Raw genomic sequence first — 15,789 nt, forward strand, 5'->3', positions numbered from 1 at the left:
AAAAGAAAACAAAAGTACTGCAATGTGCTACTCAAATTTCACCTAAAATCGATCAAAACGAGATTAGGTTAATTTCAATTTTAAATATTCTAACACTTTAATTTGTGTTTATAATTTCTATTGTTTATGTTTAATTAATTAAAAATCGATTGCTTTTTTCAAGAAAAATCGATTAATAAATGCTAAAAAAACAATGGATTATATATATAGAATGTCACATCCCTAAGTAGTGTGTATTTGCATTGTACGTAATGATATCACCAAAATTCTTTGCGCTCTACTATGTATTCACACGCCATATATATTTTGTATGTGCATATATGAACAGGTAAAACATGATGTAATTCGAGGTCAAATCGGTTAGATAACGTGGAGAGCAGATAACTGCAGTTTATCGACACAAACGATTTGCGCTGAACGAGTCACTTGTGTAGAATTTAGTATGAAATATATTATAATTTAAACGCTTTATATTATAGCGTCAGTATATAGTGAAACTTTGTAGCCGTGGTATGTTTCTAAAGTGCAAAAAATGCCGCAAGAAATGTGAATGTGGGTTTTATAAATTATATAAGTGTTTCATTTACGGGTTGTTTCGGGATTCTTATAATTCTGGTATCGGATCTGTTGAAAGATTGTATAGTGCTGTTTCAATTACGCTTATCTCTTCTTATATATGTGTCCATATCCGTTGAGGGTCCTTCACGCTTTTCTTATCATGTTAACGCACATTAATTATTGTTTATTTAAAACAAACTAATTTTTCTTCTGCTTACAAACGCTTATAACAGTGTTGTCTTGCAATTCATTTTGGTTCTTAAAAAGTCGAAACTATACTTGTTGTGCCTTTGCAATGCTCGAAGCATAGTTAATTTTCTTTATCTGAATACTATATATATGTAATAGCTTTTACATATCACGCAAATTCCTACAGAAATTCGACACACCGATTAGAACTAGCCTAGTTCCATATTTTGAACGTCAATTTGAAAAATCGACCAAGACGTGATTCGAAGTTCGAATTGACAATTTTTTTAGTATGTTTAAAATTAACTGCGACTCGAGTCATTTCTTGCTTCGAGAATTTCCCATTGTGTTCATGTATTTATCTCAATCATGTTGCTTATATTATGTCATTCTTGCACGCTAGCGCCCCAGCACACGGAATTACGAGGTAAATATATATTTGTGTTTTGTTCTTGTGTCACTGAAATTTTATAAAATGAATATGTTGCTGACGCTTATTACATACTTTAATAACAAATACACCAACATCAAAGTGACTTCTTAATATTAAAAAAATATTTATTTTTTATTTTTCTCAACACGGTCGTATTTTCTATAATTATAGGAATCATGAATAAACTTAAAGATGAAAATTTTTCCTAACAGTACAGTCTTTCCGTTCTGTTTAATCTTTTTTATTTTAATCTTATGATCCGTTAATCTCGTTAAACTTCTTTCTTAATCTCTATAGGACTGTTAATAGCTTTAACTGATTACATTTATATATTGAATACCAGTGAAGTAGTTTGCAAAAACAAAAATATAATAAGGCTAACGTTATACTTTTTCTTGTTAAATATTTGTATTGCGTAATTCGTAAATTTACTTAGTGGTAATACAGGCGAACATTTTACTGTGATACACGAAAAGTATTTATTTACCAAAAATATATAAGAAATTCTTTTGAGCCGTCAACGATTCAAGTGGTATTACACATACATTTTAGGTAACTTTAAGTAAATTATAAGATACATTTATAACTCCAATAAACATATTAACTATTAACACTACTATTTGTATGAATCCACGGGATAGCCCTGTAAGATTTATCTACCCCGTATTGAGTGTGCCTACAACGCAGCGAACGCGTCATCGGAAGGGTCACGCACATCCGAAGCGGGCGAGAACGCACCACGCGGGTCTACTCTGCCCCGCGCCGCTACCTCCCCAGCGCCCAAGTACTCACCCGATGCCTCGCCTAGTTCATCGGTTACTAGTGAGGGAGCACCGTAAGTAGAATTTATATTTTTGGAACGAATTCCTTATCGCGCGTTGTGAAAGGCGGAAAAAATTCTTACGAAAAGTTGTCACGACACTTTTTTGCTATTTGCTATTGTAATACACCGATTCTCGTCCGATCACCAAAGTTAAGCAACGTCGGGCAAGGTCAGTACTTGGATGGGTGACCGCATGGGAACACCTCGTGATGTTGGCTTTTTTTTCGTCGTTAGATTGGTGTCGAGAAAATCTATCATACTGTTATGATACCAATTAACATATAAATTAATCGAAAGGAATTTCGTTCCATCCGGGTGTCCCTTGACACCTCTAAAGTTTTTTTTTTAATGGCTCTGGCACGGTTTATGCATTAGCCAGCGTCAAATATAAGATTTTTATAATTCGCACTTGTAATTTTTTGCCATCCTCGGCCTAGAATGTATTGCTACGTTCTAAACCTTCACAGTCTCCTTTCTTAGATAGCATACTCACTGCTTGCTTTAGAAATTCGACCATGCCCTCTATGTACGGTTTAAGCACTCGCCCGGTACCGCACAACCCTCCCAAGGCCGAGAACAAATTAAATTAAAACTTGCCCTCGAACCGGGAATCGAACCCGGTACCCCTCACCTAGCTGCCACTTAATAAGACCGCTTGGCTATGAGGCCCTTATTTATATTTTTAATCTTTGATATACACGAGCATTTAAATAAATATTTAATGAAGGTTGTCGCAAATTTACAGAGCATATCTTGCCGACCATAGTTGCTGTAGTACAATAAATGTCGAGTTATATTAGAATAAGATTTATAAGATTGATATTTAGAAGATAAGAAATTATAGTAGAAGGCTTAACATTTATTTACTTGAATTTTCATATCGTATCTCTTCACCTCCACACAGATTATTTTTTTGTTAATCTAACTTGATTAAGATAAAGCTTATCTTGTTTTGTCATTTTTATATGAAGCTGGATTGAGTTCACAACTTGACTGATTAAGTTCTACAGTGTTCTCCTTAACCTAACCTTTACAATCATACTTTGTCATCAGTAGAAAAACCAACTATATAGTTGGTATTATTCTGCATACAATTTAGTATTAAAGCGGCAATAAATTTATATTGTAAGTAAATATGTATGCCAATTTTTTATTATTATGTAAAAATAAAGACAGATCTTGTTAGTGCATAGGTACTTAATTGTGTTTCAGATATCCAGCGCAAGCGGGCGCAAACAACATGTCGGAAGCAACATTTAGCCTTAAGCCAATACTCAATGAACTGCGCGAGCGCAGGGAAGACTACCAGAGGTTAGCTGAGAAAATAGATGCATTAAAGGTATATTACATTTTAGCTCTATCATACTTTTCTTAAATATATAAGATTTAACTTTAAGTAAAGTCAGTAATCCTGTCCAATTTAACTCGTTTAAAAAAAAATTACACTTTATCAGACTAGCAAACCAGAAAAGGAAAAATAACAACGTAAATTTTCAATTTTTTTTTTAAATTTCTAATAAGGTAAATATATGCTTTCAGAACTTAACGCAAGAAGTATCGTTTCTTTCTGCTGCGCTGCAAGAAGAAAGGTTTAAGACGGAGAGGCTTGAAGAACAAATCAACGACTTAACTGAATTGCACCAAAATGAGGTTAATAAATAGTCATATGATTAAATAGTAATTTCCTGGAATAAAAATCATAATTTTCACCTTTTTTACATTTTCGTTTCGGTCCATTTTAAATACTTAACGTAATCAATTTGTGACTTGTACAGACTATATTCGACATTTTTTGAATTAGTTGCTTTATCTTAACCAAGAAATATAATTTTTTCAGGTGGAAAATTTAAAGCAAGCACTGACGGATGTAGAAGAAAAAGTGCAGTATCAGAGCGAAGAGCGGATACGAGATATACACGAAGCATTAGACCTCTGTCAAACTAAGGTAATTTATTTTTTTAATGTTTTTCCTATTTAAATTTTTTTCGTGAATTCCGAGATAATCGTATCAAGTTATACAAAATAAAAATAAAATTGTGGCGCTACAACCTCTTTAGGTCTTGGTCTTAGATTTCTGAATCTGTTTCATGATCATTTTTAAATCTAACAGGTAAGTAAGTAGGTGATCACTGATCAGCCTCCAGTGCCTGACACACGCCGTCGACTTTTTGGGTCTAAGACAAGTCGGTTTCCTCACGATGTTTTCACGAAGTTACAATAGAACATTCATGATTTTTATTACATGTCAAGTTTGTATTTTTAAAGTCGATTGTCATCTTAAAAGTTAAGTTTTATAGATAAAGATTTAAACTAAAATAGATACAAGACACGTAAAAAATATTTATATCGTTATCAATATGAAATAATGGTCTAAAAATCAAAAAAACTTTAGAGAACTTGGTACAAACTAGCAAACGATATTTTTATTCCAGATCAGCAAGCTGGAGCAATGGATGGCGGGTGGGGGCGCGGGAGGAGTAGGTAGCGGGGGTGGTGAGGCGGGGGGAGCGGCGTTGCCCCCGCGGGTGGTGGTGGTGAAGCTGCTCAACGTGGCGCTCACGCTGTTGCAGCTGGCTCTGTTGCTGGTGGCTACGGTCGCGGGCGTGGCTATGCCCTTCTTGAGGACCAGGTATAGTTCTAGCTCTGTTTTAAATGCATCCTTAAAATGTATAAGGGAGCGTTCAAGTATTACGTAACGCAATTTGGGGGGAGGGGGTAGTCTTTTGTAACGTTACAGTGCGTTACATGGGCTGGAGGGGGGTTATTTAAACAACGCGTTACGTTTAATTTTTATTTTCATAAAAAAACCTGGGGGATTAATTGGCAACAGAATAACGTTATGGTGCGTTACATGGGGGGGGGAGCTTCTAAAATCTTAAAAAATTGCGTTACGTCATACTTGAACGCTCCCTAAATACTATAAATAAACGTTTAAGTAACTTTTAATACAGCTTTAAAGTGTATAAAGCGGAATTTATTATTGTCACTTAATACTACTAGTGTAAAGCTCTCTAATTAGTTTGCGATATAAAAATAATGTAGTTTAATAATGACTTAGATAATTTTTGTTTCTATATAATGCCTAAAATCCGACGAAATAATTTAAAATACGATTTTATATAAAATAAAAAAAATGTGCGTGTTGTACACACGTTAGAAGTGAAACTTCTTTATGACCTTATTTTTCGAAAAATTATCTATATGCAACTAACTTGACAGAAATTGGTTAAATAAAGTTAAATTAGATAAAGTTTAACAAAAGGCTTTTAATATCACAGACTTGAATACAAATAATACAATTATTTCATTTTACCTTATTACCACTAAGATTATTACAGAATTTCATAAATTGTAATACAATTTTTAGTATCATTGTTATAGTTATTATAAATTTTTGTTATTAATGGTTTAGAATCTCTTCGAATCAACCGTGGTAGGGACGAGAAAAAGACGCGCGTAACGGTCAAATGTGACGCGTAACCGAAACATGTGACGCGTAACCGAAACATGTGAAGCGTAACCGAAAAATGTTACACTAAATTTTTTTCCAACCCCGATAAAGAAGTTTCACTTCAACAATGGATATTGAGATAAAAAGTATCTAAAATTGAAATTAGTGAATATTTTAATATTTATTTGTGTATATAAAAATATACATAAAAATACCATTAATATTGTGTAATATGCGTTCCTTTTAACTGAAACTTTATCAATAAATACGGATATTTTTTGCTTACTGATTAATTCAAATATGTATATAAAATTATTTTCATAACATTCTGGCCTGATTTGTGGCATTTATTACAAAAACAGGTCAATTATTACGAAAACACTAAATATAAAATTCGGCAAATTCAAAAGCTGAATGTAACAGGCGGCTTTCTCGCCCATGGGCGATTTCTTTCAGGCAACCTGTGCTAAGTTAAAAGTTTCCATATATAAGTGACTTATATATTATTACTTTACAGGGTCCGAGTCCTTACAACGAGTCTTGTGGTGATGGTAGGCGTTATGGTCCTAAAGCAATGGCCGGAAGTGACGCAACTTTCAGAACACCTCGTGCGGCGGCTCAAAGAGTATCTACTTGACAAACATCACGACAGGTAATGCACACACGAATAAAGGATTTAAACGCGTATTTTACCAGTTACTATTGTTTTCGTATAAGAACTTTTTAAGTATCTTTAGTGAGTGATTTCTGAGTTTAGTGTGTTTTTGACGTCTCTGACAGATCTCGCGAGTGCAAGTTAAAACAATAAATACGCGTTTTAGTCTTCAAGTCAAAAATCCAGCCTCAATAGTTAACGAACACGCCTAGTACTTGATTTATAAAGTTTTTAGTTAAGGGAGCGTTCAAGTATTACGTAACGAATTTTGGGAAGGGGGGTCCTTTTGTAAAACGTTACGATGCGGGGTGGGGATTGAATTACGCGTTATTGTTAATATTATTTTCTACTTACACCACATAATAGTAACTAAAGAGTCACTAGGTGGTCACGAAACGTTTTACTAGACTTGGATATAGTACTGTACTTGGGTACTGAAAAACATTACGGCGAGTTAATAATCTACAAAAATTGCGTTACGTAATACTTGAACGCTCCGTAAATCGTAATTTTGCACAAAGCAATCTTGAATTAATGGAACAAAAATTCCAAAAACTATGAATTTTATAAATCAAAGTAAGTTTAAGTCCATACATAGATTTAAGTGTTTATGTATGTATACGTATTATTTATAATGGTGTGGTATATTTTCTACTTTTGGCAAGTTCCTGGATATTATAAAAGCATACTGTATATAACTACTAATTTTTCATTCATTATCAAAACATATTTTTTATATATCATAATCATTATGTGCGTGTGGTATATGGGCTTAAACTATGCGTTTATTGAATTCTAGTCTTATTAGATCTATGGAAAATTCAAAAACAATTGACGATATCTATCGGAGGCGTGATTCTGCCATATATCTTATATATGTTACTTAATTTTATTATACTAACCAATTACCCTTACCTCATATATGTAACTATTTTCCGCTCATATAACGCCTCCATATGGCAATACATTATATGGAACAGCTGGTATTCAAACATACATATATATATGGCTAATACATGTGGACACATTACAAAAATAGCTTTTGATACGTGATATAATTTTATATTTTTATAAAAATTATGGAAATTGTAGCTCGAATGTTTAAATACCAGCGTGTTATTGCCTATCATATGTAAACGGACGTAATTGCAATTTTTTTTTATTTTATTTTTTTTACTTCAGGTATGAATGTCGGTCGTTGTGTGGTTGATTTTTCGGCGATATTGCAATTCTGTCTGGACTGATCATCGTGGTGATTTGCTATATTTGTGATTGAATTGCAAATAAACCGTTGTTTATATTGATGGAAATACTGTAATCCAACATTAGGGACTATGTGATATTTTGTGGATGGAGTTCTGAGGGAGTTTTGTACGTGGAGTGGACAAATTTGATTCTTGTGAACGCTATTTGAGACGCAATTTCATTTTTGTTTAAGATCTTGGAATCCCGTTAATGGAGAACACGATTTTCTTTTATATTGTTTCGTCAATAATCAAACCCGTGACTGTCAGTTATAATAACGCCTCAAATAGTTATCACATTCATTAAATTTGTTCCTTAAATATTCATTGAAGGGTTATTATCTGAAATGTTAGCTACTTGTGATTTCTTACAAAAGCTTTACTTATTGAACGAAAATTATTTATTGGAATTATGTTGCGTAAATTAGTACAATTAAAGTCGGCTCGTGCTGAAATTCTGTATATATCCCCAATGTTCCCCAAGTTATTTCAGTGCGGGGTCGATTATAAATTTATATTAATGTTGATATGGTAGACCCATTGGATATTTGAATATTTAATCAGAGGTTTCAATTATAGATGAGGTGATTAAATGCGAGTGTGCACTTGATTGATGCAATTTCGAAATTCTAAGAATATACTTTGCCTTTATAAAACTAATGTGTCGGTATGATAGAGAGGGAACGATTATAATACAGTGAACGAGAGCGGGATGCAATATTTGTTCATCTCTTTATGCACTGCTATTAGTATTTTTGTATGAAAACCTTGCCATTGTTACGCACCGAACTTTTTCCATATAAATTGTGTGTAAAGTCAACAAATAGAGTACATCTATGATTGAAATCTCCGTATTAAGCCTGAAATTTGAATTAAATTTTTTTTGACGAATATGTCGATACTTTATTTGAAAAGTTGAAATTGTATTAAGCAATAATTAGTTTAAATGAATTCACGAACTAGGTCAAAATTGTATATTTATCGTATAATTAATAAACATTCCAAATTACCGATTGACGTAGAACAAACGTTTAAAAGGGGGAATAATTTTGTAAATTATGTACATATTTTGTGCACGGATGGTTATTTTTATATCGTTAATACGTTTATTTCTACATTTGTTTGGTAACTTGGTGCATACGATACTGGTTCCTATATTTTACGGATACGGATGTCTTGTAACGTATGGGAACTGGGTTGTAATTTATTGTTGCTAGAATGGGTATGGATGTAATTTTAATAATTTGAGCTCTCAATTAATAATGTACAATTGACCAGTTTTTGTTTATGCCTATGGATGGAATTAAATCATCACAATTTTATTTCATGTGTTTTATTTCCCACAATTGTGTGAACAATTTGTTCGTCCATTAAAACAATTTGTAAAAAATATTATTTATTTCTTAATAAATAAATGACAAGATAAAAAATTTACTAAAGTAAAAAAATCAATTCTCTGAAGTGGGCTACTAAGCTCAAAATATACATTTACATCAAGTCCCATATTTAAAATGTCCTTAATATATTCATTATTCACACTATATGTACTTACGTGTTTTTAGAATTAGTCTGAAAGGAAAGAAAACGATCGTAAAATTTGAGGTTTAAGCAGTGCTAAATCCCTTTTTAGTTATGTTGACATCACATTTTCACATAACCGCCTCGATGGTACTCTTTCCACAGACAGACTATAACTCATTTGGCATAAAAACAGTTTTATGTTAATCTGTGGTAGACACAGTTCGTGATAGGCTCTCTGGTTTTGGTGGTAACATTGGCTTCTCAGGAGTCTGTGGACTCGAAATATCTTCAGGTTCCTCTGTCGTTTCCGCAGCACCATCCAGTAACACGGGTTCTAGTGGCATTTCGGGCTCTGGCCTAAATAAAAAATTTACGAACGGAAGTCAATAGCTTGTAATCACAGCGATGCCAACTTGGGGGATTTCCCCCCAAATTTAGGGGTAATTAAAAAGTCTTGGGAGGTACATTTATTTAGGGGATCTTTTATGCAATATTTTTTTTAACAAACGCACGATTCTGTACTATTTATATTAAGCGTAGAACCCAACCAAATATAAACTGCAATCGTGGCTATAACTGAAATATCAAAAAGTTTAATACTCTTAAATCGAAAGTTAATACTACTAGAATATATTTTTGATGCGAATTTGAAATTACCTTCAAACCGAGTGTACAATAAATAATGGGTTTTTGAAGTTAGAACGAACGTTTGTAGGAGTTGGCATCACTGTGTAATCCAGTTTCCGCATAGAGATGGACACATATTTCAGTGCCTTCTAAAAACTTTGGATTATCTTAATCAATGTTTTGATTAAGATAATCCAAATTAATTAAAACACATATAAAAGGTGCCTCGTGACTATGAATATTAATTGAAATTTATAACAATGTGATTGTCCCAAAGCCACACAACATTTACACCTGGACACAACATAGAAGATGAAAACCCATAGCAATGAATTATATTGAATAAACTTTACTCAATACCACATGATCCCAGCCATTTTAAGCGCCCACTTGTATTTTAGCCTCATTGGAAATCAAAGGACAACCCTTATGTACCGTGTAAAGAAAACTTGAAGACTCCTTCAACAGTTCATTGTCTCTAAACATATAGAATTTTATAAAACTTCTTGGAAGTTTTCCCCATGGCACGTAATAGATAGTAAAGAAAAAGAATATTCCAGAATGATAGAATTGTGATGTGAATAAATAAAAGCATTTATCAATTCCGATGTTTTATTGATAGCCTTACATAATAATTTATTTATATGTTAATAATGGCTAGCGAGTAGCTTAATACAAGTAATGTACGAATACATCGATATAAATTACCATATTAATTGAATAAAAAACTTATTTGATAAAAATATTCAATAAAATGTTTAACAAAATAAAAACTATACAATTAATCAAAATAAATCGTTGTATCCCATAGGAATGTAATATTAAAAAATCTCTAAAAAATACTCTCACGTAACTTAAGGATATACAATTAAGAATTACATGAAATGCAGAAGGAATGCCGATTAACAAGGGAATGTACATTTATTTCAAGATGCGAGTATTGCTCTATTAAAAAAAATCATAATTGGACCCAAAAATAAGAATACTAATGTCATGAATTCGAAAAATCTTATTCAATTCTCGTTGTAAAAATGTATAAAAAACATTTAATCTAATAATAAGTACTAAAACGTAAGATGTAATAGGTAATTGATTCTTATGGTCTAAGAGCCTAATCCAGGCTCTATACTATAAATAGGCGATTATACTAAACTAGCGCTCACCCGCCAATACTCGAGAGACACACGGTCACCGTATAAATTAACTTTAATATGGCTTTTTTGATTATATAGACTTTTAAAGTGCTGTATTCATGTATGTTTTTATTATACTTCGTGTGGAAACAGAAATTCAATTAGGCTTACATTGAAAAAAATAAGATAAAGTTAGCTTCACATTATCTGGTGCAATTGAAGGTATTCCGAAAGAGAAATAAGATTCTTAGTTGAAAAGTGCATTTTATACAGTGACCTTCACCTTTTACGTATACAACGTACATTTGTATACAAAAAAATAATGTTATTTGCCAATAAGTTTTGATATTTAAAAACACTAAAAGCGAAAATGTTTCTCCATATTTTAAAATGACAAATAACTTTATTAAGGTGATCAAATATTACAATTTAGGCTTATTTTTGACAAAGCGATTCTGTACATAACTGCGCTTGATTTGTGATATAAAACAAAAATCTTGCGCAGATGAACCCTTCGAACGCTGCTTCAAGATTTCGATAAAAAATCTTGAAACAGATTCATAATGACAAAAACCTTGAAGAGGGCATAAATAATAGATGGTATGTTTTTTGCTATCGAAAATACCATATATTAATATACGCTCCCAACAAACCCAATAGTGACACAAGCGATTACATTTATATCGCTAATATGGCATGACATATAGCATTTTATGCTCCCAAAGACCCGATTAAAGGGTTGACACAGTTGATAATATATAAGAAATGTCAACCCACAAAATCGTCATACTCACTGGGCGACGGGCGCGTCCATAGTTGGGATATAGTCGAGGGCCATGAGACACGCGAAGACCGTCATGATCATCTTGGGCTTGCGTTCGGTTATGTCTTCGGGTAATGCGTATACGCGCGCACCGCAACGTCTTGCCATTGATACCGCGTATTTCGCGTTCGCTAAACATTCCTGAAACATGTCAAAGATATTTATTTACACTTTTTACCATAAACATACATATAAAAAGGTTACATAAGTTAGGCAAGGGGCGATATTTATTTAATATCTAAAAAAAATGCTGTTTTCATTGTTTTATAATATAAAGGTTACGAAATATTCTTCTTATTAATGTGCAGTTTACTGCTCTTGAAACTTAAATTAGCAAGAATTGGAAATCGGTTTCAGACGAAAAGTACATTTATTTTAATTTAGATTGCACACTGATGAAATGATGATGGATGTTCTGCATATTTTACTTCCCAAAATATGCACAATTAAACAAAACTAACAAGCTTATCATTAAAGATATATAACTTGTTCATTATAATTCACAAAAGCTTAATAAAAAGTAGTGAAGATTAGGAAAATATATTAAAATTACCTCTTTATCCGCCCCAGGCAATACAAGATCGTAGTTGATTGATCCAGGCTTTATGGCATCTATGAGGTCGAGCACCACTTTGCCGTCTGCTAGTACTTCATCCTGAAAGAAATAGTGTTAATAACACAAAAAATATGTGAAAAACTTGTTTAACACAATTATTATGGTTTAAAACTGTATTTTTGTAAGTTTTTTAGGATAAATAAAAATCTGTTTTCATATTGATTTAAAATGGGAGCAAAAATAAACTAAACAAGAACTCTTGTATGAATAACGAGTCATATTTTGTTACAAAATCTCAAAATGTTCTACACTTTGTTGAATTCGAATGTATAATAAACCAAATACCTGGAAACTCCTAATAGACGAGGCCTTGCCAGCGCTTTGTAGTTTGTTATTGACCCACTGCACGATCTCCTTTTCAATTATGGGGTTGCCAGTGTTCGCCAATCGCGTTAACACGGACAGTGTGTAGGCACGCATAAGTTGCCAGATTAGAGCTAAAAAGATAAATCATCATTTTACACTTTCACGGTAACTAACTATCCCGGTCATTCACCTAGGGTCATCGTCCCACTCAAGGTCAAGAAGAACATCGAAAAGAACTTTAATTACGCCGCAAGTTTTACGTTACAGTTGCTTTCACCTTATCATGATATTTCTTTTTTAAATAACGGTTTAATTATGAACGCCGAACGTCAAGATACTGATGGTATTTCGTATTCTGTCTTGACGTCTGAACATTCTCCATGGTAAATGCGGTAAAAGATGAAGAGATACCCCACTGCTCTACTCAATGCCAAAGCATCAAGCCGCTCGGAAAGGGACTGGTGACGATACGAATAGCTCTTCGTTGAATACGGTCAATTGGAAGGAGCTGGTAATTGGGAGTTCCCAGAGGTGAGAACAGTACTCCATGTGGGGCCGAATTTGCGGTTTAAATAGTTGCAAGCGGTAGCCCGGAGTGAAGTAACGTCTCGCTGTGCCCACCAAGCTTCTTAAAGGCTAAATGACCGCAAAACTGAACGTCATTCGATATGTCAACGCCCAGTACTCCGATGCTAGCTGAGGCTTTAGGAAGAGTGTCTTCAAAGAAGGAGTAGAGACAAAGGATGTTTTCGGAAAACGTGTTGTTAGGGAGCGTTCAAGTATTACGTAACGCAATTTTTAAAGATTTTAGAACCTCCCTCCCCCCATGTAACGCACGATAACGTTTTTCTATACGCGTTGTTTAAATAAATGTAACGCACAGTAACATTTCAAAAGACTCCCCCCTCCCGCCCATGTAACGCACTGTAACATTACATTTCAAAAGACTCCCCCCTCCCGCCCATGTAACGCACTGTAACATTACATTTCAAAAGACTCCCCCCTCCCGCCCATGTAACGCACAGTAACGTTTCAAAAGACTCCCCCCTCCCGCCCATGTAACGTACTGTAACATTACATTTCAAAAGACTAGCCCCTCCCGCCCATGTAACGCACTGTAACATTACATTTCAAAAGACTCCCCCCTCCCGCCCATGTAACGCACAGTAACGTTTCAAAAGACTCCCCCCTCCCGCCCATGTAACGCACTGTAACATTACATTTCAAAAGACTCCCCCCTCCCGCCCATGTAACGCACTGTAACGTTTCAAAAGACTCCCCCCTCCCGCCCATGTAACGCACTGTAACGTTTCAAAAGACTCCCCCCTCCCGCCCATGTAACGCACTGTAACATTACATTTCAAAAGACTCCCCCCTCCCGCCCATGTAACGCACAGTAACGTTTCAAAAGACTCCCCCCTCCCGCCCATGTAACGCACTGTAACATTACATTTCAAAAGACTAGCCCCTCCCGCCCATGTAACGCACTGTAACGTTGCAAAATACTCCCCCCTCCCCCAAGTTGCGTTATTTGGTAATTATCTAGTGTTTCGTTTTGTTAAAATATCAGCTCAATAGAGAAGAAACTTACCAAGCGTGAGTGTTGCGTTTCCTTCATTGATGTCAGCCCCAGCGATACCGACAAGTGAGAATCCAAGTTGACGTCCCAACTCAACTGCGTAGTTGCAGTTCTCTAGACGCTCCATGAATTTACGAAGCTTCGAGAATTGACGGTGAACCTGAAATTAGTTTTAGTACCTAAAAAACTAACCAAAGTAATGGAATCTCCTAAAGACATTCTGTCTGTATTGTAACAAAACTTTACTATTTTACAGTCGTAAAAATATTTTTATCCTGGATAATATCGGTGTTACTCTATGCGGAAAGAGAACCGTTGTAGGATTCGTTATCGACAATACCGTTACGTCATTATAGCTCGACAGTAGTTATATTGATACTAAGAAAAGAGTAAAAAAAAATATTCGTGTAAATAAAACTAAAACAGCCACTCTGATTCTATTTCAGCATAGATTCAAGCGTATGAAGTAGGTGTTCGAAATAGTTTTCTTCACCTAAGAAAATAATTATTTTATAAATAGATAATTTCTAAAATTACGCGCGGTCATGTTAAGTATTTTTTTAATGCCGAGTAGTTTTCTAACGCTGAACCTTTTGATTTATATAAAAATGTATCGAGAGACAAACACAACAAACAAAATCAATAAATATGGAATATTCTAATAAAAAATTACCTTCTTCCAGTTGACAATACCAGGTTTGATAATGTCATAAAGCTGAAAGATGACAAGCGCATCGGTTAAATCTGAGTAAAGCCAGTTCACGTGCGGTGCCACGCCCATTGAGTTCATCCAGTTACGGTATGCTGAAATACAAACATTTAGTAAATGAAAGCCAATTCCCATTTAAAATCCTATGCAAATACGCAGTGTCACATGGTTTTCTATAGAAGGAAGTTTATTATACGATTATTATCGAAAGGCGCTAATCGTATACAAGCGACCTCTTCCAGGCATCTATAGTAAGGAAAACCATATGAAAGAATGAACATGCAATAAGTGCGAATCTACAAAAATAAACAATCAAAATTTTATTTATCCTTATTTAACTATTATTATATGAACACGTTAGCAACATGAGTTATGCATATTTTTTTGAAGTTATACTTCTTTAGGCGCGTTATGAAAAATTTATGAGAGTGAAATTTTACGATGCACGCGCACCGTGGCACAAAATTAACAGAATGAAGTTGCCCACGGAAGATGCTACGGCATTGGACATAATTTAAAAACAACATTCGAATAATAATAGAATTTATGTTACACTTGATGTAAGAGAATAATAATAAATATTTATTTAATTTTTCAAATGTAAACTGAACTTTAATGACTATAATGACTCCTTTTCCAGTCTTTGATTATTTAATTGTAATTAATTATTTGCTTGCAATCAAAAACTATTTTTAATAATGCCAAAGAAGTATAACTTCTTACGCGCGTACATAAGTACACGCACCCTTTTTTATATCAATTTAAAATAGGTGAAAGACAAATTCTGTCTAAAACGTATCAATGTTTAACGTAAAAGTACAGTCACTCACTCTTCTCCTCTCTGGTCTCATCTAACTGGTGATATGCATCAGCATCTGTTTCGTTCCTCTGCAATCCCGGATGTTGGTTAAACAGATTGGCCACAAAGGCCAAGTTGAGTTTGTAGACTCCGTTGACAACGTCCGCAGGGGCCACGAACGCACGACAACGGAGCTTAGCTGCCTGCTGTAACATCACTTCTGCACGACGGAGGAGGTCTGTTTCCTATTAAACAAATTAAAGAGCATTAAACTCAATAAAAGACAAATAATTATAGACAAAAAAATATTCCTGGAAGGAACA

At 34.1% G+C, this 15,789-nt stretch overlaps 2 protein-coding genes across 8 annotated transcripts in view; one reads left to right on the plus strand and one right to left on the minus strand.

The window, feature by feature from the left end:
- Positions 1 to 8,675, plus strand: part of LOC125057462 (transmembrane and coiled-coil domains protein 2-like) — a 46,370-nt gene extending 37,695 nt beyond the window's left edge. For 2 of the 7 annotated variants that reach the window (XM_047661179.1, XM_047661180.1), the window contains 8 exons: positions 1,151 to 1,174; positions 1,868 to 2,015; positions 3,216 to 3,342; positions 3,543 to 3,653; positions 3,841 to 3,948; positions 4,436 to 4,632; positions 5,972 to 6,106; positions 7,292 to 8,675. In XM_047661179.1, the coding sequence (XP_047517135.1) occupies positions 1,151 to 1,174; positions 1,868 to 2,015; positions 3,216 to 3,342; positions 3,543 to 3,653; positions 3,841 to 3,948; positions 4,436 to 4,632; positions 5,972 to 6,106; positions 7,292 to 7,319 (878 nt within the window). In that variant the 3' untranslated portion in view covers positions 7,320 to 8,675. The remainder of the gene's footprint in view (positions 1 to 1,150; positions 1,175 to 1,867; positions 2,016 to 3,215; positions 3,343 to 3,542; positions 3,654 to 3,840; positions 3,949 to 4,435; positions 4,633 to 5,971; positions 6,107 to 7,291) is intronic. The other 5 variants (XM_047661181.1, XM_047661183.1, XM_047661182.1 and 2 more) reach the window with 3 other exon arrangements.
- A 62-nt stretch (positions 8,676 to 8,737) lies between these two features.
- Positions 8,738 to 15,789, minus strand: part of LOC125057461 (plastin-2-like) — a 42,603-nt gene continuing 35,551 nt past the window's right edge. The window contains exons 10-16 of the mRNA XM_047661178.1: positions 15,498 to 15,711; positions 14,632 to 14,762; positions 13,971 to 14,118; positions 12,359 to 12,510; positions 12,011 to 12,112; positions 11,429 to 11,598; positions 8,738 to 9,231 (exon numbers count right to left, since the gene is read on the minus strand). Coding sequence (XP_047517134.1) covers positions 9,075 to 9,231; positions 11,429 to 11,598; positions 12,011 to 12,112; positions 12,359 to 12,510; positions 13,971 to 14,118; positions 14,632 to 14,762; positions 15,498 to 15,711 — 1,074 coding nt within the window. The 3' untranslated portion in view covers positions 8,738 to 9,074. The remainder of the gene's footprint in view (positions 9,232 to 11,428; positions 11,599 to 12,010; positions 12,113 to 12,358; positions 12,511 to 13,970; positions 14,119 to 14,631; positions 14,763 to 15,497; positions 15,712 to 15,789) is intronic.

Source organism: Pieris napi, chromosome 16, assembly GCF_905475465.1.
Source record: "Pieris napi chromosome 16, ilPieNapi1.2, whole genome shotgun sequence".
In the NCBI taxonomy this organism is placed as follows: Eukaryota; Metazoa; Arthropoda; class Insecta; order Lepidoptera; family Pieridae; genus Pieris; species Pieris napi.